The sequence below is a fragment of the Megalops cyprinoides genome, chromosome 1 (genome assembly GCF_013368585.1).
Source record: "Megalops cyprinoides isolate fMegCyp1 chromosome 1, fMegCyp1.pri, whole genome shotgun sequence".
NCBI lineage: Eukaryota > Metazoa > Chordata > Actinopteri > Elopiformes > Megalopidae > Megalops > Megalops cyprinoides.
The window spans coordinates 55,540,775-55,566,361 of record NC_050583.1 but is presented as its reverse complement, the minus strand read 5'-3'; the positions used below and the strand labels follow the sequence as shown (position 1 = coordinate 55,566,361).

The 25,587-nt window shown below is 41.4% G+C and overlaps 1 protein-coding gene across 1 annotated transcript; it reads right to left on the bottom strand.

Annotated features, from left to right (window-relative positions):
• Positions 1 to 10: 10 nt before the first annotated feature.
• On the bottom strand, positions 11 to 10,299 carry rhobtb1 (Rho related BTB domain containing 1). Its single transcript, XM_036551754.1, has 9 exons — positions 10,114 to 10,299; positions 9,511 to 9,614; positions 5,961 to 6,146; positions 4,565 to 5,523; positions 4,039 to 4,157; positions 1,766 to 1,916; positions 1,210 to 1,298; positions 895 to 1,000; positions 11 to 421 (listed from the first exon to the last, which is right to left on the bottom strand). Exons 1-9 carry the CDS (start codon positions 10,291 to 10,293, stop codon positions 252 to 254), a joined length of 2,064 nt encoding a protein of 687 aa, XP_036407647.1. The 5' UTR covers positions 10,294 to 10,299; the 3' UTR covers positions 11 to 251.
• Between the last annotated feature and the right edge of the window lie 15,288 nt (positions 10,300 to 25,587).

The window sequence follows — 25,587 nt, the reverse complement described above, 5'->3', positions numbered from 1 at the left end:
CCAGCCACTGATGTGTGAAGAAGTGGGAGTTAAACCGCCTACACGACTATATTGATGATGACGCTCCACTGATGATGTGCTGCTCGGACACATGGTTTGTGCTTCAGACCTGACGAGTGCACTAACAACCCACGCTTCTTATTTTAAAAAAAAAAAAAAGTGCATTGACAGGTCTGTCCCTCTGGAGATTAAGACAAAAACACTAGGGCGGAGTTGGTGAAGTGTCATCGGCGCCGCCCGGGTGCTGTCGCTCAGGCGACCGCGGCGGAGGTGCTCCAGAAACACCACCGGCGTCTGGAGTGGTGCTTGCTGTGGACCACGTCCTCCTTCTCCCTCTCCTTCCTCACCCGCTGGTAGTGGTCCTCCTCTTTCAAGTACCACACTGGGGGCCAGCGGTGCTTCTCGAAGTACTCCTGATTCTCTGCGTGCGTGACAAAACAACCAAGATTCTGATCAGAACCATCTCCAGACACTCCTGCTGTTAAAACCCGCTACAAAGGATCCAGGTGGTATACTGACAAAATGCTTTTCTCCCTTTTTAGGACTGCTGCACATTCCTTTTGATGGGCGTCTTTTTGTTTTGGAAAATGCTGTTCTCAAACAGGACTGCAAACATTTGCTCTGGGCTGCAGGTACAAGGCAGTCTAGGCTATTACACACCCAATAAAGCACCAGATGTATTTGGGGCATTCTGACTGATTCAGGCAAATGCTCCACCAAGCTGTAAGCACGATTAACCTTGACTGGATCGTCTACAGTACATTCAAGGTGATATTTTTTAGATTCTTATCTTCAGGTAAATATTATTTTACTTCCACAAATAAAGGTGAGGCCAAATTGCTTTGTTGCTTTGACTGAATACACACAAATACTGATAAAGTTTAATGCACTTACCTGGTGATTTAGATTTGATTTCTTTTCGGTAATTGGCACAGACACTGTTGTAATGAGTGCAGATATGATGTAAGCACCAAGCAGCCAACTGGTTAGCATTATGAAACTGTAAATAAAATGAACAATATAAATGTTATGTTTTTATGATCCGCATAACCATCAACAGAAAATTAGTAATATCTTTGGCAAGTTCACACCATTTTTAGATAAAAATATCATTTTTAGTAATGGAATCTTTCTGCAAATATTTTAGAAACCTGTACAAGTAATGTAAAACCCTGGGTTCTGGGCTGCATATTTCACATTAAAACCCACCTGAGCCAGTTCCAGGTAGGTGAGGACCTCTCCATCGATATCCTGTCCATCTTTTGAAGCTTTCGCTAGCTCGCTCACAGCGTATTGCTCTGTGGGACAAATAAAAAACTTGTGTTCCTTGTACTTACGTCATACGCTTCATGAATACTTTTCATAAGTATGAAAAATACATTGAAATTGTAGTGAAATATGCAAAAAAGAACACAAACGCCACATCATAAACTCTTACACTATTTTTGCATGCCACCCAAATGTGGGTGAGCTGAACAAAACAAAATATTTCACACAGAAATGAACGAAAAATGACTGTACTGTGATACTATAATAGTGATATGGCATGACTCATTCCACACGGTGCAAATTAAGTTCAAAACAGTGTGAAGCTGCAGATGCTGCTTAGATAAGAACCTTTCAGCACTAACATGTAGTACTGTATTTTAGATACTGGTGCCAGCCATACTGAGCTTGCGGACACGCTGTGCTGAAAGCTGTTTCTATAAACACCGCCCCGCAAGGCAGAAGGAGGCCAAAGACAGAGCACTGACACAGTACAGACCTGTCAGAGCCACCAGTCGGGGAAGGCACAGTCTGTTAGCCAGGGCAATTAACTCCAGCGGGTCCAGGTCGGCCATGGGAGAGAGCTGATTGGTGTAGAGGTACTCCAGTACTGCCTGCATGCACACCCTGCTGGTATTGGGGAAGGAGACCTGCCAAACAAAAATATTATGGGGAGGGGAGAGCTATTAATCACTACCCATGTTCCTTACACTCTCAGATCCCTCCCATTACCCATGTCCTGCCCCACTCTGAGACCCCTCCTATTACCAATATCTCAGATCCCTCCTACTACCTAAACCACACCCACCTCCAGAGACCCCTCCCATAACCAATGTCTCAGATCCCTTCCACTACTTATGTACCCCCCACTCTCTGAAACCCCTCCCATTACTCATCTCATGTCCCTCCCACTTTCTAAGCCCCTCCCACCATCAGAAACCCCTCCCATTACTCATCTCAGATCCCTCCCACTCTCTAAGCCCCTCCCGCTCTGAAAATCCTCCCACTGTCTGAGTCCAGGGGGTCTGTTACTTGCTGGGGGATGGGGGGAGCAGACTTGTGATGAAAATCTGCTTTAATGCTGCCTTCTCTGGGTGCTAACAGGAGTGAAAAACACAGCTTGTGGGTATTTTGGTTCTGAGTGCACTGACAGTTTCAGGATGAATATAAATGTGCTATCTCGATGTCTGATCAGGGAAGTAGTCCAACATTATAGATGTACGAAAAACCTTCGTTTTGCTTAAAATATGTTTTCAATAAAGATAAAGAAAACAAGTAGAGGTGGGGCCTCTGTAACGAAATCAATGATTGTTCTAATGTATTCAAAATGTCTAATACTAAGGACTACTAGGGTGTAATACATCCTTGAACAATTCAACCCCCCCACCCCACCGAACACACACACCTGCATGAACAACATGCTGTTAGATATACACACAATCTAATATACGCATATATACACACACTAAATATATACTAGTACTCATACTCTCTGTATATATAAATCTCACAATATATAAATCTCAATTAACAATATGTATGTGCCAAGTGTACTTCTTTCATTATTACGTAACGCACAATGCGTGGGGATATGCACTGCAGATGGAATGTTATAGAGTTCTGTAAAAATTGTCTTAAGCCCTTGCCAGACTGCTGTCCCCCTGTAGTTGTCAGACCACGAGCTAATTACATTTGTACCACATTCATAACATTAGTGCTAATCTCAATCTTCTAATGACTCCTTTTGCCTGCTGCACAAAATGCATCTCATCTCCTGGCCTCTAATGGTTTTCCTCGTGGCACTTAAACCTCTTTGGGATCGATATCGGGTTCATCTTAGTTTAGCATTACTAAGCACATTTCAGCAGAAGCAAAGGAAAATGACTATGTAACTAATTGCATAATGCTCTTCAAGGGTAAACCTCTGCAGACTGCATAAATACAGTGAGGGTTGACACAAAGGCCAAATATCTGTCAATACTGCTCTTCCATCGATGCGCCGAATTTTAACGTAAAAGTAGGGCACCACCATGCTAAAATAAACCTGTCCTAATTTATTTCATGTCTTGGTACATAATGTTAGCCGAAAGCAAAGTAACTCTGTCAAGATTTGCTGGTGTTGAATACACAGGGCATTAGTATCTGATTTAGCAGATTTGTGTGTGCATAACATGAAGGGCATTTAAAGGTCTCCTTGTGATGTCTGTCCTTGATAGTTTGAAGATGCTGTGGTGTTTGATTACCTTAATACTAATGTTATGGAAATCAAGGTCAGTATAAATAATCATTCTGAACAAATATACATTGAGCGGGTGAAACATGATATCAATGTCAGCAAGTCATGCCATGTAAGGGTTTCTAGAAGACCAGTGGGGTCTCAAAGCCCTGAGGAGATGGCAATGTCACCACTTGTCATAGTCTTCAGAAATTATAAATTGACTTCCACAGTGACAATGACAGCATGTGAGCACTGCAGGGGTTTTGATATTAGGAAACTATCATGATGGCAGACATATTTCATCTTTGTCAAATCATCCAACAGACCAGAGCATTATGTACTCTTTTAATGACCACACGGTTATATTATATAGAATTACTGAACATGGCAATGTGGTTTGGCAGGCTGTAAACCTTTGGGTTTGTGAGAGCTGTCCAACCTAGCACCATCTGCCTGTAGACTGGCAGCATTTCAATATTAACGCTTCTGGAGGTAAGAAAAAAATCCTCAGCAAACAGTAATCATTTAATGGCCACACTCAGTCTCAAACTTACCTCGTTATTGGAACTCTCCAAGAAAGAGCCGCCAAACAAGGCAGCCATCCAGTCACAGCTGGATATCAGCAAAGGCTTGTGGGCATTGATGGTTCCATCGTCCAACCTGAATATGACATCTGCCAGGAGCATTAGAAAGCGGCATTATCCGTTTGTTTCTCTCAGAGACGAAACATCAACGCGGCGGAAATAGCAGAGCGTTTTGCATTGGACAAATTCTCGTAGCTGCTACAGTCTGCCAACTACCTTAAATTAATGTTTAAAAATATATTCTCCTTTAGGCATGCTTAGCTTTTTTTTCCACTGCTTTAATTTGCTCAAAGAGAATGACACTCTTTCACTGCTGTTAAGACCTTCAGCTGTGTCACATAATCTATTCAAATAAAAACTGCTCCAGCACGGTCAGATTTCGAGAATCAGATAATGAATTCTGAATTCATCAGGCCTCTGTGAGACCTTCAGGTTATTTATCAGTAAGTATGAATCTGCTTCATCGAGGCCATTATTATAGGAGTGGATTTCATACCTGTAAAGGTGTCCTTGGCCAGGCATTCTTTAATCCTATTTGCCTTCCTGACATGGAATGCTTTAGTGATTTCCTGATTCATAAAAGCCTCCTTATTCATGATGTTTTCCACCATCATTCTCAAGTCGAAGACCTCCAGGACTTCCGCGATTTGCGCAATCTTCATCAGGTCCTTCTCCTTCTCATCCAGCTCACCCGTGTAGAGGAAGCGGAGGACGGCGCTAAAGGGACCCAGCTGGATGGAGTAGTCCATCTTGACCACAGTCATGGGTGCCAGCGTGTGGGTCACCGGGTTTTTGACCGTCTCCTTGTGGATGCTGTAGAAGGCCTTGCTCCAGGAGGCCAGCGACAGCTTGGTCCTCCTGTGCTTCCCGCTGAAGCTCATCATCTTCAGGGTGCCGTCGCTCTTGGATGCCCGGAGGGAGCAGGGCGAGAGGGTGGGCAGGTCGGCCGCGTCCTCCTCCGTGTCCAGGCTGAGGGTTCTCATCAGGTGATCGCGGCTGTGCCGCTCGGTCACAACCAAGCACTGGGACTCGTCCGAGATGTCCATCTGAAAGAGGTCGTAGAACTTGGACGATGAGGTAGACAGGTAGATCTTGTGGGCGAAGAGGTGGATGTGGTCCTGCAGGATGAACATCACGTCGGCGCAGAGGGGGCTTTCCAGCAGCTGTCTGGGGCCGTCTCTGTTGTTGGGGGGGCATTCTGGGATTTTGATGAGCGGCGGGGGTGCCTTGGGAGGCAGGAACGGGGCCTGCAGCAGGGGCTTCTGCACCTTCCTCAGGTGGGACTTCCAGAACTGCAGGTGTCGCCTGGAGATAAGAGCGGCTCGAATTGCGTTGTCAAAGATGTCCTTGATGCCAAACTGGTCAAAGACGCTTGTCTCATAGTATGGAATGCCGAGCTCTTTGGCAACTTCCCTGCCACTCTCAGGCGGTAAAATGTCACTGGGTTTTATGGGCCTGTTTGAGATTTGAAACAAAGTGACTGGTCTCTCTTCTATTACTGTTGTTATCAGTGGCAGAACTGCTATAAGGAGTTATTTCTATTTCTGTAGCTATTGAGATTTCCTCCGACTATCACCTTAGAAGTAGTGCAAACTGAGTTTTTAAAAACATTGATAAACGTCAGAATCTTCACAGAAAAAAAATCTGACTTAAATTTAACATTTACAGGTCCCTCAAGATAGAAACAGCAGAGGACTGCACAAGTGAACCAAGGTCTTTGGTTCACTGTGGAAATATATTTTAATCTCTGACCATTATCCTGTCTTCTCTAGATGTCTTCAGGTGTGTTCTGTCACTTAATCCTATGACACTGTTTATACAAAACACTGACAAGAACTCTGAAATATCGTGAGTAAAACAAAGACAAAAGAAAATCGGTAAAACATCCATACCTCGCTAATGGTCGCCTGGCTCGATTGACGGCTTCCAGGTCGGCGTACCGCAGATCGAGCTGGCATCCCACAAGAATGACGGGTGTCCTCGGACAGAAGTGCTTGATCTCCAGATACCACATTGTCTTGACGTGATGGAGGGAGTTGGGGTTGGCAATGGAGAAGCACAACACCACCACGTCAGACCTGGAGGAGATAGCGTAGAGCAGGAGCGTCTCAGCATCCATCATAGGCGCATTCCACCAGACCAGGATGACGAAGAGCAAACAACACTTTACACTGCATGCTACAATATCCAGCAAAGAGTGTCATACATCACAGATGCCAAGCTGTATCTGCAGCAGCACCACAGTCCTATAGTATCGGGTGTTCATGCAGAAGAATTTCCCACACTTTCAATGTCAGCCAAGAGGGACTGTCACATCGGCCTCTGACGTGAAAAGACTGCCTTGTTTACACTGAACCTACAATATAGCTTTTAACAGTTTTAGTGAAGAGCTCCTTTGGCAATGCTTGTTTTCTGACTGCCATGGTGAGGATCAGTACAAAAAAAAAAAAAAACAACAACGAAAACAAAAACCATGCAGACATACTGACACATCGCTGGCATACCTTTTCGGAGTGAGGTTAGTGCATCGTCTATCCTGAGAATGACACCGCTCATCACACAGGTAAAATAAAGAATGTATGCTCACTGGCTGGTCATAGGAACAAAAGGAGTCGTGCACCACTAGCTGACACGGCAAGCAAAGGGAGTTCAGCTACGAGGCCACACAAGACTGGATTTCATTTGCAGTCGGAAAATGCATAAAGCATGAGTCATGAGAAACTACATGACTACCAAACTTACAGTTTTTTCTCACTGCCAAGTCCTGTATATAGATCATAGGAACCCTACAAACAAAAACAGGTACAGCACAATGCTAACATAATTCTGTCCTTTTTTCAAATTAAAAAGCAGGCTGCAAGTTTCAGAAGACATGAAGCTGCATGTTTAATTCTTACACTGAGGCTTGATTCATAAGCATTTGGCTACCTTCACTGCAACTCACGGGCTTGAAGGGCACCTTGGGTGGAGCTGTGAAAATAAAACCCAGGGAAAATGATTGTTTGGACACAGTGATCATATGTAAATTCAAGGGCCACTGAATTCACAAGTATGTGGTTAGTCCAACGATACAGTTTACCTGGGGTTATTTTCAAACAAGGATGGACTTGTTCCAAAAATCAAATTAAATCATTTCAAGGACCATTTAGATAAACATGACAATGATCATTTCAGGGTAAATTACTGACCTTTCTCATTTAACAGTGCAAATTGATGAAATCTGCATGCTTCTAGTTTTTCAGTTTCAAACAACAAAACATAGAAATTGCTGACAGAGACCTTTCATGGTCTGTTTTAACTGAGACATTAATGGAGCTAGAGTACCAATGATTTCAGAACCAATCTACTCTATAATGGGTCCAACATAAGCATTGAGATGACAGAGTGGTGAGACAAAAATCATTGGCTTGCTGATAGATGGTTGTCCAACTTATTGATCAAACATTCTTTCCACAAAAAACCCAAGATGTGAACAAATTACCATTGAGCGTCATAGTTTCAATGGTTCAGCTCTCAAAACCAGCCAAATCTGCCCTTAAAATTTCCTAACTACTACAGTAAACACAGTAAGAGTAATAGCCCATAATCCATTGCACTGCAGGTGCAAACACTCCTGAACTACTGAAAGGGGTTTGTGCTCTCAGCACTTCTTCTGTGATTCACTACCAGCATTGACACAAAAAGAACATTGCAACATGGATTTATGACATTGCATTTACATAGCGTTTTCCTTACTTGCCATTATTTTTAACTGCCTCACTTTCACAACATTTGTCAAGGGGCAAGTGCCCTTTTAAAGTTTTCCACTAAACAAACCAAAACAAAAAAGAAAGGCAGAGCACAAAGGATTTTTTCCCCTCTTCTGTTACAATACACGTATCAGTGCAGAAAGTGTTTCAAAACAGCAGACTTGCTGGAAAGCTTGACTGGAGTGCTGGGGCCATTTCTGCACTTAACAGAGATGTTTCTGATGGGCTCTTTTATTCCCTCGCACTGGTTGACACACATCTCACTCTCCGCAGTCTGGGCACAGTTTCAGGTTATATTAATATCTGTGCTTTTCAGGCAAGGCTCCAGCGACACTCCAGACTTGGGTCACACACCGAATCCTCGTGTTGAAAAAAAAAAGAGTGGCGGGTTTCAAATAGGGGTGCCTGAGCGTAAAATGCTTGCCTTTTTAATTTTAAAATGAGCAATAAAACACAGAATGCAATTATTTATAGATGAACGACGATTTAAGTCTACTGAAAGTATGAGAGTTCCAAGGGCGGGGGAGGGGAAAGGCCTACGGCCAGTGTGGGGAATTTAAGTGCGGTCATCTGAAACTACCCATCCCGCACACGCTGACCACCGCGCTAAATCAGCGAGGAAATGTTCCCTAATTACACTGAAGGTAACACTGGGAGGGCCTGGATGGTGGACGGCATCCAGATCACCAGGCAGGGTCTCTGTCTTTTTGTCATGTAATAATTTGCACAGCATCCCCACATTTTTTTTTACAGCGATCCGTCTGTTTATTGCCGGTGCTGAAACATGCCTCCCTCTGGAGGTGTCTTTGAACCCTACCTCTCCTCTATCACCTGATACTGGAGGAACCGCAGTCACTTGTTGGGGGTCAGCTGATTAATTCCCAGCATGGCCTGCTTCTGCAAGCAGCTCGTATCACATGACCGGATGGCCAAAAGCCCTGACGAGCCCACTCCAAGCTAGAGAGCTGGCCTGTATCTCACATTACAGAAATGGGAAATTGGTTCTCTTACTGCCGTTGCACTGTCACAACCACAGGATGTGCCATATTTAAAATAATACTGACATTTGAAGGACCCAAACTCTTATTTTTACAGTTTGTTATCTTTTTATTGTAAACTGTGAATTCAAACCCCAAACACTGTTGGCTGATTTTACACTGTCATTGTTTAGGGAAAAAATCATGCAATTTAAATTCCATGTACATGTATGAATTAAGAATTAGAAATGTGTGCCAGACAATGGCAGTGACAGGACTCCAACAAAGCAAAAATTGTTTCTCTGCATACTTTTAAGATTACAAACAAGGTGAGCATCTGAGTTTGGAGAAAAGCCAAAACTGATTTGACTTTGAGAGTTTTTTTTATTTTTCTGCTGTGAAGAAGATTTCCATTGAACAAATACATGATGTTTAAGATCAGAAAGGATCAACAGTTGAGCCTGTGGCCATCAATATAATCAAGCTACATGCCCTTCCTCTGGCTTAATTCTCAATTAACTTTAATAACATCGATGTAGAATGTCTGGATCTGCCTCTGCAGTTTGTGGAGAAATGTGCAGCTTCAGGACTGAGTTTTCACCATTTTGCCCTTATCAGTAACACTCTAATTAATGATTTGTTGTAAGGATTAATATTGATGGTAATCATTTTGTAATTTGAATTAACCTGAGCACAAGTACACATCCCGGACTTACCTTCCATATGCAAAGCGCCTGTCCTTATGGTGGTCCCCGAAAGTGTCCCACAGCCTGAGGGACACGCTAACTTCGTCCACCACATCACGAGAACGCTCTAAGACCTGTGATAAGTCATCCCATTAAAAAAAAATAAAAACAGCAATAATAGTCAAATGATCAGTTAATGGATCAGACTGTCGCAACAGAGCCTGCTCTGAATTAAGGGCAGCAGGGGGGGCAGTGTAGCATACTGGCAAGGAGCAGGGCCTGTAACCAACAGCTTGCTGGTTCGATTCCCTGCGGGGGCACTACTGTTATAACCTTAGGCAAGGTACTAAACCCAGAGTTGCCTCAGTAAACATCCAGCTGGCTAAATGGATAACATGTAAAGACTGTAACCTATGCAAGTCACACTGGATAGGAGCCTCTGCTAAATGCTCATAATGTAATGTCGTGTAATTAAAAACCCAACCACGCACAAGATGTGGGTAAAATCTGGCCTTCCATTTTTACTGCGCTAAATTTGTCCATGAACTGTAACCTCGTCATGATTCAGCTCTACCACCCTACTGAACACCAGATTCCTGCAGTGAGGCTCCTGTGACGTTACTGCTGCCATACCTCTTGACAGACTCGGTACTGATCAATAGCCCAGACGGTGGGTACATGGGTCGCCAGCAGCTGGTACTGGGTGAGGGTCGTGTTGCACGCTCGGGCACAAATGAGTCGAGTCTTCCCCACGGCGTTGTCTCCCACAACTACACACTTGATGGTCTCTACGTTGGGCCTTTCGTAGTCCATAATAAAGTTTACAGCTCACTGAATTCTCACTCCCTTCACAATAAAAAAAACATACACAGCACAGAGAAGACAATGCAGCATAACATTAGTTACAGTGTTAACATTAGTTAGTTCAGTAACCAATGTTGCATCCAGCACACTACAACCAAAAACAGTGATACTGTGACCTACATACCTGTCCCTGAGGTCAGCAGTGCACACAGTTATAACAGTAACCTTAATTTACTCAGGCTCTGAGAATAGTTATTTTCATACTCAAACTTTTTACATTATCAGAACTCATTCCACCAGCCTAGACGTCATTCATATTTTACTTGCTCAAGCTTCATGATAGAAGGGCAGTAAAAGCTTTCTTCACTGCCATACTACTTTACATTTACATTTATTCATTTGGCAGACACTTTCATCCAAAGCAACTTACAAGTGAGGTACAACACAACACAAGTGAAAAACCATATGGAATCAACACTATTAGAAGCACTGTATGACCAGGTTGTGGAGCATGAGTATACAAGTATTCCAGTGAAGAATGAATACATGTTACATGCTTGTGTGTCTTTTCAATCAATCAATCAAACATCAGCCCACATCCAAACGGCATACTGTACATCTCATTTTCAACATGATTTATCTGCTTCTCATCTAACTCTTTGGAAATGTAAAGCTTTATTTAAATATAACAATTCTGTGGCCATGTATCTCTGTATTAGAGAAACTCACTCCCAGGTCCCCGCACATTCTTGCAATGGATATATTACCTCAACTTACACTGTTATTTGTATTAGTCTGAACCCGCAGGCAGCTGGAGATTGAAGCAATTACAACGGTAAGTACCACCCACCACCAACTTTAACGCAATTTTTTTGTCAAGTTAATTCAAATAGCTTCTTCGAGGCCTTATTAACGAGCGACCATTAGCATCGCTGTTTAAAAGTGAACGGCATATCTGATTACATTAGGGATATCAAATTATCAGCGCTCTAGTCTTGCCACTCAACCCAGCACAATGAATACATCGCTCTCAAAAAAGCGGCTGGCAGGCCTATGCAAGTAAACCGCGACTGAAGTGGGCGCAGGCAAGTCAGGCGCGCAATGTTTACAATTAATTACACAGGTGTTGCACGGTTATGGTCAGTCTTGCGCCACTTAAACGTTCACGGTATAGCTCTGAGATGACGGAAAACGCACTCACTTTAGCATGTTAAATAGCAATCCCGTTCAAATTATAAGTTCCTGCAAGTTGAACTGTTAATGCGTATGCACCAAAAGTGGACAAAACGGCACTAAACTAGGCTCTTTTCATTTTGTATATTTTATTGGAATGGAGGCATGACACCCCAACACGTTTTCACCATTCATTAGTCACACTGCCCTGTATGTTCATTCCATGGCAAAGACTGAGAAATTTTGTCCGACTGTTTCCATATCAGTAACCTGAACACTTTGACAACCAACGTGATTAATAAAACAAACTATATTACATAAACATTAATTTTCCCAGACTGCACTATAGCCAACTTGGGTGGAACTGAAAAATTAAAGCAATATTCATTCATTAATTCGTTAGATCACAAAAATAATGCATCGTACATAACGGGATATGCATTTGCATTCAGTTTAAGAATGATCCAACTTCAAACACACAAAGCGAATTGCGGAGAGAAACACAGCTCAGAAAATTAAATTAGACGAGGACGCCACCCCAGTCTTTGTTCTAGGTAGCTAAGGTGTAGAGTAGATTTTCTGTTATGACCAAAGCACCTACCGTTCCTTTGGGGTTGTGTGTTTTTGTTCTTGTAAACCCAAGACTGAACTCAAAGAAATACTTCAAAGTGTGCCATACAATTATTGTAGTTAGCTACTATACAATATAACAGCCCGGCGTTAGCTAGGGAAATGCAGCAAGAACATTTCGTAATCGGTGTTTTATCTCCCAGCTTGCGAAAAGTTGAATCTTTTTATTCTCCAATTTAACAACACTGTCTAGCTAGACGGTTCGTGCTGCTTCCAAAACAATGTCCTTTTCTCATCCAAATGCTCTTTGAGAGAATCATCCGCGAGCACACAGCACGGACGTGGTTGCAGCTTTCATCGTGACGTCAACGACCCTGTTCTATTTATAGCGGAGCATAAGATTTCATTCAGGAAAACAACGTGGCACAGACCACAGTCTGGTGTGATGCTGCGCGCACCAGCACCAGGTATCTAACATTTATACAACACAAACAACAACAAAACAGTTGCTTTTGTCCCGCATATATTTATATGTTACAGAAACGATGTATATTTATCAGCTGCAAACGAAATCAAAGGGTACAGCCACGCCACGGGACATCGCCACCCTCCCCTTCCAGTTACCTAAACGGGGTGTGCATGACCGTTTCGTGGCAAAATCGTCGACAGGACAACTGCGACTGTGGTGGGTAAACATGCGCAGTATTGTCGACAGAGGGTCTGGGTATCATTCATATAACTAGCAATTTTACAAACATGAAAAAAATCATACATTCTACTACGAAAACTGAATGGGCCAAGGTGCGCATCACTGAAATGTTACACATGCTGTCATTCTTTGACCTGCCTGCACTTGTCTACTGACAAATGACAGCTTCATTCTTGGCGAAAGCCAATAGCCTTTCATGGCCAGTTTAGCTATTAAGCTGCGTAACACATGTTAAAATGCTTTTGATGACTGATAAAAAAAAAAAACCATTGTGCGACACGGCATTCAAATTGCTGAAATAAAAATAATAATTAAAAAAAACATTATAATACTCTTTTCTAAAGTGTCCAGGAATGACGTGCTTCAGAGATGCCAGGAAACATTACCTACAAGTGACCGTTTGAATGCTAATACCCCTACCGGCATCCTGAGTCTCAGGGTTATGTGGAAAATTTGATCAAGTGAATTCAATGCTGTTTTTCATCGATGGCATGAGAAAAGCGGTAGAAAAGCACCGCTGTGCTGCAATGCTTTATTCTTTATTTCTTACAAACTTACACCCTCTTCTATTTTTGCAGCCCCAGTTGTAAAGTTTGCAGCTTTTCAAACATTTCTGCAACCCAGCAGCTCACCTGCTTTTCAGTTCCCACTGCAGTGAACCTCTTTTAAACTTTTATTTACTTTCCTTACTGAGTTTTCACTGGCTTCCATTTGACCTGATTCTGACAAGAAGTGCTGTCCTACAAATGTGGTTTTCTTTGTCTGTCCTTAATATATGAAGGCAAGTTTAAATGTCAGAGGGTGATGTCATCATTTAACTCATTCCAGGCACAATGCAGCAGCAATGTGATCAAGCATTCTGGAAACAAACCAAATCTCCAACCCAAAAACACAATATATAACGATAGTACATCTACAATGCATACATAATGTTCAAGGTAGACATGGGAATTACTTAATTAGCACAACAGACAACAGCACATGGACTGAAGGATTCTCACAAATAGCGAATAATAATGGGCATACTATTTTATGATGAGCCGCAAATGTCTTATGGGCAATACTTGCACCTAGCTCCATAGAGCACTGCATTATAAACATTATATCTCTGTTAATAATAGTAGTAATTAATGGTAAGTTAGGTCCTTGTTCTCTGATGAGGAACATTCACTTAGATTTGACAGGTGTTCCCGTTTCAGGCAAACTAACAAAAAAAGACCAGTGAATGGCAACTTGAAGCAGAACTTGTAGGTGGTGATATTCCAACATGACATTCAATGTGACAAATCCCCTCTTGAGTCCTCTAAATAATTGTCTCGACCTCGTAACCTAGACAACCTTCTGAACTCCCGCCTGGAGAATGATTACTGCACTAGTCTGCTGTAGGCCACTGGGCAGACCAAACACCCGCCAGTCCATTATACACTTTAGGAGATTAAAAAGGTTTCCTGCATCTGAGTCCTAGTTATCTTGATTGACATCAGGATCAAGCTTTAGAAAAAAAGCCAAGTCACCTGTCATAATAGTGCTTACTACGACATACTCAAAATGACTTTCAAAACCTAGATTGGACTAATTAAGTAATTCCCATGTTTGTAAAGCATGCAGACCACTTGTAATTGCAATTAACTCACACATTACCTCTGATTATAAATGCACAGGTATCTAACAGCTTGTAAATTAACCTGTAATTGTATGCTAATGTTTCATGTTCTCTTGTAAGTTAAACAACTGATGCAGGGGAAGTACAAGCACATCACAGAGGCTGATCAGGTTGTGAGGGGATTCAGCAGCTAACAGCCAATCAGTCATTTCCTGCGTGTTCTATCGTGTTACAGCAATGCCAACGATACTATCCTTTATCCTGCTGTCACATGAACAGATTTATTTCTCCTTCATTACCACAAGTGACTTAGGTGCTACTATGGAGAACAACCTCCTAATGCATTGTTTGTTAATATGCTGTTAATGTTAATGGTTTAAAACCAACCATTTATGCATAATTGAAGGTCGTAGGTCGTAATAAATAAGGTCTGTGATGCATCCATTGAAAAGGGAGGACAGACTTAAAATAACCATTCATCTCCATTCCCTCTAAAGTAACTTTATAACGCACCATTTGTTTTGGTTTTCTTTCACTAGAAGAGGATCAAAAGGATCACTGGGACATCAAAGGGTTTTTAATGTAGAATAGGAGGGACGAGAAGCAGTGACATAAGTCTGGCTATTTCCACAAATAACCAATGATTAAACCTCACAAAGTGCTCATTGAGATAACCTCTTTCACTCATTCGACCACTTACACTTGACCACTCTGACAGCTTGATACCAATATGTGCAGTTTCACTTTAAGGCAGCTACATATATGATACACATATTTTTCAGTTTACGCCACTGAATGAGAGCTGAATGGCTTGGAGGTTTTCTTCCAACTGGCAAGGGAAGTGATAGGCATACCAATAGATATGTCTTTCTTCCTCTACACTGAATACATAATTCAGCAGGTGCTCGGAGCCTTACTGCACTGGAGGGCCCTTGAATGGATCATACAAACTGTCTGGCTTTTCAGCTGGAGGTCCAGTCATAATTCCAGCTGTCCTACACTCAGCAGGCATGAAGAGTACGGCAGACGAGCAGCTCTCGCTGTCCTTGAAAGACAGTCCGTCTTACTGATCTGAGCACAGGGGTGCAGTAATTCTGGGCCTGTGCAACGTGGTGTAATATGACTGCTAGACAGCTCACTCAATGGAAAAGGGCATCCATTGAGATCATTACTGCTATTGTGGCGCCTGTTGAGGGGATATTATGCGAAGCGTGAGTGCGTGGTAATGTGCAGGCATTGGAGTGAGACGGGCCTGTACCATTAGCTCAAGATTAGCTGACATGCACCGCGTGATAAGGAAGCATTGCTTTATGATGTGATACTGTAGTTTTGAAAACGTGAGGATGCACTTAGTTCTGAAGTGTGTGAGTGCATTAGTGTGTATCTGCCTGTATGTGTGTGTGTGTGTGTGTGTGTGTGTGTGTGTGTGTGTGTGTGTGTGTGTGTACGTGTGTGCGTGCGCATGTTTGTGTGTGTGTGTGTGTGTGTGCGCGTGTGTGTGTGTGTGTGTGTGTGTGTGTGTGTGTGTGTGAGCTTGTGTAATGTGATGAATGAGGCAGGAGGGGATTGGCTCAAGTGTGAAATCACACATAACACATGTACTAGAGGACATAATTGACTATGTAATCACCTTTACACGAAATTGTATTTACTCATGTAATGGGCTGGTAAAGCACAGTGTGAATGTCACCTACTGCAATCCTAAACTAAAATGTGTATCCATCAATATCTTAGAATGGGGTCTTGTTAAATGCTGGAACCATATGTGCAACTAAATAAAATTTCCTTTAAACTAACAATAATAAAGTTGAACATGCCAGGGAAGCTTCCTTCCATATGTCCCCCTGTCCTAAAGGATGTCGTTTGTTCAAATTTTGATATGACATATAACTATTCCCTTAAGGAAGATAGATACTCACAATAATGTTACGACAACCAACATAGCTAATATTCAGTTAATGCATATTGGCATCAGGCACCAAAAAGTCTGGTAGAACAGTCATTTCAAAATTCTAGAACTGTATGTGGAAGCCTCAGCTAAATAAATCACTCCTGCCTTACCAGAATAGGCCCAGCTTAATGTTTGTCATCATTGATTTTTGGCTAACGCACTTTACAGGATGACATGTTCTATGTGTGATTTACTGGGAATGTTCCCTGAGATCCCCTTACGTTCTGTAGCAAGAATATAGCCCAAACAGCACAGCAAAAAATGCTTTCTTCTCATTTGAGCACCTCTTCTTGTAACCTTAAAATAACAGAAGAGTTCCCTTTTATCAGTACATAACTAAAACACTGCCAAAGTATTACTTTTTATTTTGATTATTATCTTCATGGCATCTTCTGCTCTAAGAGGTGTGAGAATTCATCTCCTCTTATTCTCATATACTGAGAGTGGATTCCTATGATTACTGCCCAGGGGTCGGCACTCAATAAGGGCAGCTAGGGGAACAAACACACCATCTTTCTTTCTCCTATAACACTTGTATTGCTTCTATTACTTGCTGCCTATCTGCTGCTAGTCTTGCCATGAGTTTTGGACATCATGCGTTTCAGTGGAATTTTATGTGATTACGCTATTGTATGTGTCTGACAACTTCCCATAGTTCTAGGGTGATTCAGTTCCAGATTAGCACAAGTTAACTTGTTGTTGATGCTTGAATGGTGTTGTGCATGCACTTGATGGTCTGGGAGTAGTGTTAACCGGGTCTGGCACTGTTGCTCAATACAACTTGGATAGATACAGTTCTGTTATCTCGTGCAGTAAGTCAGTCTCCATTACAGCGTCTAATAAACGAATGTAATGTAATGTAAAAGGTAGCTAACTACCTCAATCCGTGTAAATTAAGAGGACGCTTTACCACAAGGCAGACTCCCCTCGTTTGTTTAAATAATTTTTTATCACTCGAATAACATTATATAACAGAAAAACAAACACAGCATTTGTATTATCATTCCATTATCATTGCCCCAGCTGAACGGACGGATTGCTTCTAAGCAGGTGACCCCCCCCCCCCCCCCCCCCCCCCCCAGCAGATTGGCTCATGGGCGAACATGATCCTCTTACACCGACCAAACTCTTTTCATGTGACAGTCCACAAACGCTGACACTGAACTGCGATGCATCAGACTCCAAGAAGTAAACAGATGGCAAAACCGAGCCATGTTTAATCTGCCTCTGCAGAACGCTGCCCGGGCAAACCCGTGTTACGTAAGGCCGATGCGAGCGTGAGCACGTTCACAAACGCTGATCCCACAGTTCATTTATCCCTTCCGACTGTTCCATCTGTGTGGACACTTTGGAATGCACAGCTTTCTTCATAGCCTGTTTTACATTAAGTCCTCGGGTATGCATCACGTGTTGTCGGACAACAATCCTGTTAGTGTGGCATGTTTACAGGAGGCTTGAGGTTAGTGAGTTAAGTGATGCAACAGAAGGCTGCCATAGCTTTGCAGTGGTATTACATAAGTCTCAGCATTTCGGACCAGAGGTATATATTTTTTTTTCATGTTGTAAAATAAATTTTGAGATTACGATGGATTGGATGATTAAGATGACGATTAGGTTAATTAGGATGATTAATTGTAATTATTCCTCCAAAATTTAGATGGCAGCACATGAATGATATATTAGCTGGATGACTGCAGAGAAGCACAATCTATTCTAGCTGATTGTGTTCTCACTGTTTAAAAATATTGCAGAGAGGCACCTTAAAATTAGCATCAATAGATTTTTTTTTTATCGAAGGTGCTATAGTGAGCTATTTAGAGAGCTGAATTTTCAAGCAGACAGCAGCTGAATATGATGCAATAGAAACAATCAGCTCATTGTCTAAAGCACTGAGACATCACTATTGTTGTCACCTTAGTTATGATGATCAAAGGACCCCTTCCCAAGTAAAATATTTACTAAATGGATAACATTTACTCAAACATTCCTATGTATCTAACCAAACAAACCCTTGCTCGTCTTTCAAGCACAGAAGATACTGCATGCTATGTAATTTCTTTCAACCTAGCTCTAATATTTGTAATACTGTAGGTAGTCTTGCGAGTTCATCAGACAAAAGCCTGTTTTCATTTTAGCTGCAATGCAAAGGCATGCATTAGTATGTGTTTATTTTGCATAAATAATGTATAATATCTTAATAGAGGGAATACTTGATTATTAATCATATTGAACAAGTACGTTGCAGCATGTTATTGAAAAAAATTTAAAAAAAATTTTAAAATGCACATTTATCTTACAAGCCCTGCAGGCTATATGATCAGGTAACACACCACACTAAATTTCTCAGTGTTTTCAAATCTCCCACAAAAAAAGCCATCCAGAATTGATGGAGAACAATCAGCCAAGTCAAGTTCATTAACACATAAAATCAGACAGCTCAGTCAGATCATTTTACTAACAGGGAAATCTCTGCCTCCAGTAGCCCTATATAGGAATATGTTTTGCTATAGTCACTGCTCAAGCCCACGAACAATATGGAACCATATGCATTGATCATTCAAACCGGTAGGAAATCCGAGATGGAATTATAAGACAAAACCATCACACTTAGAACTGGTCATTGTGCTGCAGTAAATAATTTGAGGGGAATTGGCTTTTTTCCTGTGTTACTGATTTAATTCACTTCTTTCACTGTACATTAACGCCACATTACATCTTTCAGTTAGCGCAGAGGTGTAAACAACAAGCAGCAGCAGCTGCGACGACGATGCAGGGTAAAACACAAATTGTGAATAACTGTTGTGCAGTTGTGCTTTGATTGGAACAAAACAAAACATTCTGGTTTGATTTGTGAGCTGATTATTTTCAACTGTCAATTTCTTTTCAGACGTTGAGGGCTGCAGGTGTAGCACACCGTTAAACGCAATCTTCTCAGCGAGCATGGGCAACACAGCATGTGAAGCTTTGGAGGCAGAGGCGCCGACAACTGCTTTCCCATGCAAGACCAAAACTTTATATGTTAACAGCAATGCTTTATTTAACATCTTGCACCAAAAGTTCATATTTTCCGAGAATTTCTCCCCACTGAACATTAAACTTACTGAATGACAGTATGATAATTAAGTATCCTTCGATATTGAAATTATAAGTTAGCGTGGCACATTCCAGTTTGATTTTAACCTGTTTGTGTCCTCCTCACTGCCATCTAGTGAAATCTCGATAAACTACAAACAATGGCCCATTTTACTTATTAGACTTTTGACGTTTTATAAATTCGAGAAGCATGACCCACACGAACATAAGACCGAATAGAGCGCTCATCATGCACATTCAATGCATTATTATTTTAACATATATCATATTTATTCGTAGTAGTTAATAGTATTATTAATAGTATTAGTAGAGGACAGAGGAAGAAAAACTAACACCACCAACAACAACGACAACAACAATAATAATAGTTATTATTATTATTATTATTATTATTATTATTATTATTAATAATAATAATAATATTGTTGGTATTGTTATTGTTGTTGTTGTTGGTGGTGGTGGTATTTACTTCACTTCACCAAAACAGCCTGACCAGACCGATCTGCATAATCTAATGACACTCACCTTATTTCGTCCTGAGGTGTCTTACTTTCCACAATGTAAAAATTCTGCTTAAAAATGATCCCATGAAAGGGATTTCGTCAAAGACTTGCAGCCCCTGCTCGGTGCTGTTGCCTCAACCTCACACGGCACCGCTTGAGGATCAGTTTGTCTGACAGTTTGACGCTTAAGCCCTTTGATGTGAGCCAAGACTTTTCCTTTGGCGGGCTCGTCGCGAGGTGCGGCTAAATCCCTGTAATTGATTTCACGCTTGTGGGGTAAGGAAAGGTAGGTCGCTCTGCCAACTAAAAACGTTCCAAAAACACACTACAGCAAAATTTCGCAATGTAAAATATCCTGGACCTCAGACAGAAGACACAGAATAGAAACAACTGCAAGAAATTGCAAGCTGCAAAACTGGTCATTAAATGTGTTCGCCATCATTATAATAAGGTCTGTGACCATTTGGTGTTTGCAGAGTTACCGGACAAAACAGGATAGCTGTCCATAATTCATGTTTTTCCTGATCCATTTTCTAGGAAGAGGGTCCACATGTTTTATTCATACCAGCTATCATTCTGTTTGGGCAGCTTGGTGTACTATAGGTCCCCTGGTATTATGCAAGTTGTTGCCCTTTTTATGCTCTGGAAACTTCATTCATTCCAGAGAAGATTTTTTTTTTCTGTGTTTTATAAATCTTAGTTCATTATGATCCTTACCTATATGAAGAAACATATTCCTTCTCTGACTGATGCTTAGCTGTACTTATTCAGCTTATACAGCTAACACTGTTATCATCACCACTACCCACCTTAATTGTTCTGCTGGCCCCAATGCAACAAACTGCAAATAGCATATTATCGTGAGATCATCCTGAGCTCCACACTAACAGGTAACCTAAGGTCTGTAGGGTTTTTCGTCTGGGCCATTGGGACACCTATTTCTGTAATCTGTGGCACAGGCGGGAAGTATGTTTATTAAGTCATTCTGGCACTACCCTCCTCAAAGACCATAATCTGATTAGCCTTCCACCTTCTTTCACTATAAATACAGTACTGAGACAAGTAAGCTTCAGTCATGTGATGTCTTATTTACATTCACAACAAATTCTAGAAGTCACAACTTCCAGCTCTTTCTTTGATCTTTACAATTGCTTAACACAAATGAACATGTTCCCATTTCACAATATGTATAGCATGAAATGAAAAAAGAAACTACTGTTGATAGGACAGATGTTGAATCAGACTACACAACCACTTGGTAAGCCAGACGTCCTCTACCCATTATAGAGCCATCACAATTCATATCCATTCGGCACACTGACAAAGGTCACCATTGGCAGACACAGGATCCTTAGAGCCATCAGTATAATCAGGAAAAATATACAATTTTCTAATAACATAGCTCTACCCAATCACCAAGTGCATGGACTTTGTCCTTGGATCTTGGAAGTCCTAAAAGACCCAAATTGACCACTGGTTTATGAAGAAAATAATACAAAAAAAAAAATAAATAAAAAACACTGCAGGCCTATGGACACGGCAAGGGTGACATCAAAGGTCCTCCCCTCCAATCCAGAATCACATTCTTTTTTCATTCCACTCAAATGCAATACCTAGATTAATGAATAGAATGAAAACAAACACAAAATAGGAATGTAAACAAACAAAATTGTCCTTGGAATAGAACCAAGACATCTAAATTAAATGAAATTAATTTCCAATATTTCAGAACAAAAATTTTGCTTAAAACTTTACTGGCAAATAACATTGTGTTTTCCGTTTCAGGGAATTGTCACAATGGTAGACTGAACAGCCAGTGACCAATGGCAATGAGAATTTCTCTTTAATTTTGGTAAACATCTGTTCGGCTGCATTTAACTAGAAAAGCAGTAGCCTCTCTGGCATAAAGCTCTTCAGGTCTCCAGGCATGTTGCAGCTGACAAAGCTGCCTGCAATTATTCATAATTATGGTATAACATTACAGGTATCTATTATTTTAGATATCTATCTAATATCCCGCTTTGAATTCTGGAGTCAGGACTAATAGTAAGATCATCTGTGTTTATTTGCCATGAATGCTATTACATCAGTCTATGCAGTCTGTAAACTACTTCCTCCCTCTCCACTGTCTTAAGAATGAGAATTAGAACCCAGCAGCGATGTCACTTTTGCAAACACAATGACGAGGAACATTTGCTGCATGGACTTATAATGCTGCTGTTACCGGGTGGCTCAAGGTTCAAGGTTTGCTGTATGTGCAGCAGTGTGAGGTACAGACAGAACCAAACACATAGTAGTGTGAAAATGGTGTTTTATTGGGAAGCTTGGGGGGATTAATGTAGAAGCAGTGTTGAGGAGTACCGCTCTCTTAAAGGACAAAAAAAGAAAATGAACTGAAAGCCTGCCTCACGTTGATTGTAAACTCGCCCGTTGTCGATCTCTATTATGGGACAGTTAGGCATGTGCCAGCGAACCACGTGCCAGCAAACGATTCCAAAACACATTCCAAGTCAAGAGCTCAGCGGTTCTTTACCCATTCAGCTGTACAGCCAGAAGGGGCCATCAATCAGAGAATCTTTCACCAGTCTCCTTAAACTCTCACTCCGACTTGCTTTTCTCTAGGCCTGTCCCCCGCAGGTGCTCCGCAGCACTGTGCCGCATGCTCTGCTTTATAAGTAGGCTGAAGAGGAAAGCATTTGCATGTTGCTTTCCCTCTGGTGGCAGCAGTGTTAATAGAGCCTGTGCTGGTATGCATCTCACCTGCATTACTGCTCCCACCAAAGGCTTACATTATATTTAACTATCCAGTTGCTAGCATGAAAGCTAAATTGCTGTGCATTCGCAACCTTTCAGATACTCACTCCTCATCGCCGTTTTCCTCATTCTTACTACTAAAAGAAGGAATTAAATATTCATGAAAACCCTGAGGAAACCTGGTAGCAACTCCCTAAATGCCTGCCAAGTCTCGTCTTGCCAGAATAACAAGAGGGGTCAATCAGTATTGATGGTAGTCTTTTTCTTTTTCACTTCTGCTTCAGGCCTATACAGGAGGAAAGCATCTGATCACTTAAGTAACTCAAGGCATAATCGAGACCATCTACACAGCAGTTTTTCTTGTTATGGTCACATACAATCCTGTCCATTCAACACTAAGAGACAAATATTTGCATTTAATATTCCTTTATCCATCAAAACAGTGCCAATGGCTTTTGTTCTATCCTACTGAATGATTTCAATGCTGGTTTAAAATGACTAAACCTCTGCTTTAAAAAGGAAATCCTTTGATAATGGGGACATGAGGTTGTACAGTTACAACACTGATTACAGACAAACTTTTTACAGAAGACTGGGGAAAATAAATGTGGTGTATGATGACGCATTTGTATTTTAGTCTATTGTGCAGCTACTCTGCTATAGGATTGTGAAATCATTTGTATTAAATGCCAGTGATTGTTGTTGTGGGTGGGGCTTACATGTCATGGATCGAGGTCAGAAGAAAAAAAATCAAGCTGCAGCAGGCAATCTCTCATCAGGGGTGTAGAGACCTATTAATGTGTCCTCTAATTCATGAAAGAGGTTCAACGATTGTACCATTTAGGCCTTCAAAGTACAAGCGCAAGCTTGAAAACCAAAGAACAAATGTTGAAACTTCCTTCCTACATACCCAGTGACAGATAGAAAACAACACTCAGCTTTAAAAGCATATTATTTTAGTCACAAAAACATCAGCACAGTAGAACAAAAGGCATTGTGTACATTTCCTGAAAACTTTTCAGCAAGCAAAATGAGGCATTGAATGTCACAAGATAGACACACATTATGAATCAGCTGTCAGTTTGTGTTGATTGATGCGGTACTGATTTTGTTTTCTATTTCCAGGCATACTGTGGCAGGCGCAGGAAAAATCTGCAAATCAGACTTCATGATACCAAAACTTCTCATATGTCTCGCAGCTGATGGCGTCACTTATTTTAAACATGACCTGAAGTGCTTGCATGGTTTGATCTGCTCAACAGCTTTTACAACTTTACTTTATGTGAGTTTAATCACAAAATGTTGTCCCTTTTTCTCTCTCAGAATGGCCTATGGAACCCCAAGTCAGCCTAGCTTCAAGACTGGCTGTTCTAACAAAACAGGCTCTTCTCTCCAGCACTTCTCTCTGCGAGGCTGGCCTCCCACTCCTCTGTCCTGAGTCTTGTAGGCATTTCCATGGCCTTCAACAAAGTGACCCATCATGTCCTTTTGTCTACTAAGTCGGCAATGACAAAAGGACGAAAAGATCTCAGGTTCTTTTCTTAGCTGGGTCTGGGCACTCTTACCTGGTGGCCCAAGGAGATGCCATATCACATGGCTCTGTATTTGGCTCCACTGTGTTCTTTTAGGCCCTCAAGACAGCGCAGCTTGTGTCTCCTACCAGCGTAAAACATCCTCTCCTTATTTATGTAGACTCACTGTAGGGTATGTCGTAGTACGTGTACGTATGACACTTGCGTACTTATTGAAACCTGCATGTATTAGGTACAGTATGGTGTCCTGTGTGTACCATCATTCATGCAACTATGTTAGACACAATTATGTACTTATTCTGTGTAAATCGCTTTGAATACGTATATTTGCTAAATGACAAGATGTAAATGTACATTGGTGATGAACTCCACTTTCTCAAATTTTATGCAAGACTGTTTTTGATCATATGCCTAAATATCCAGTCTGTTCAAAATAATATGGACAACATATGCAACATAAGAAAATTTAAACATGCATATGTACATGTCAACATGTGAGTTTCATGAGTGTCATGAGTTTCATAGAGCTTGACACCAACCATTATAATGAATGCAGTAAAGTTTAACCTGCCTTTACACAATCCTTGAAAATGTCAACTGACAGTTACGTATTGCGAACAGAAGCAAATATCTCCCATTTTCCCCCTTTGCTGTGGGTACAGTCACCACTGGCACACACCATGGTACAGTATAATGTTGTCACTGCTCTATCAATAGACCATCAATCTGTCTGTTTATCTGAAGAGAAGCTCTGATTCACTGCTTGGAAAAAAAGGAACTGAATCTTGCCATTAACAGCATAAAGGGTGAATGTGAGAGAGCTTATGTAGAAGGCAGGGTCCTTGGTATATTCAGTTACTGTCAGCCAGGGACAAAGCTGCCAGTTGACACTGGCTATTCATAGGTCTTTCACACTGTGGCAATTTTAGATTTCCATGAGTCAGACAGGACTGTTCTTCTGTTTTTTTTTTCTTACAGAGCAAATTGCACAAGGCTTGCTGATGGGGAGAGAGGGGGTGTGGTTTTGAAAATGCAGTGATGTAAGCTACAAAGAGAGCCTTGAGTGTATTTTGCACAAACGCTTAAGTGTACCAGCAGATGACAATTCCAGGCCCTCGAATATTAGCGGGCTCAAACTACAGACCTCTTTATTTCCATTTCTGGCACGCTGCAAAATAGAGAAAACGTTTCAATGTGGCCATAAAACAGATGTGGATTCAATGAAATAAACATTTATATGCGCTTTTGTTCATGCACATACTCATTTGCTTTGGTTTGGCCATTGTAGCTCTTATTTCCAAGGGATTGTTTCTGCTGGGGCTGATCCATTATTATGGGAGAAGTAAATAAACAAAGTTTATCCTTATTTAAAGAGCCAAACGTGAACAAAAGCAGATGCTCTTTATGTCTGCATT

Coding starts and splice junctions, on each gene's coding strand:
- rhobtb1 (XM_036551754.1), bottom strand. CDS start 10,293: ATGGACTACGAAAGGCCCAACGTAGAGACCATCAAGTGTGTAGTTGTG. Junction 1,299..1,765: donor CCGACTGGTGGCTCTGACAG/GTCTGTACTGTG, acceptor TTTGTCCCACAG/AGCAATACGCTGTGAGCGAG. Junction 422..894: donor AATCAAATCTAAATCACCAG/GTAAGTGCATTA, acceptor TCACGCACGCAG/AGAATCAGGAGTACTTCGAG.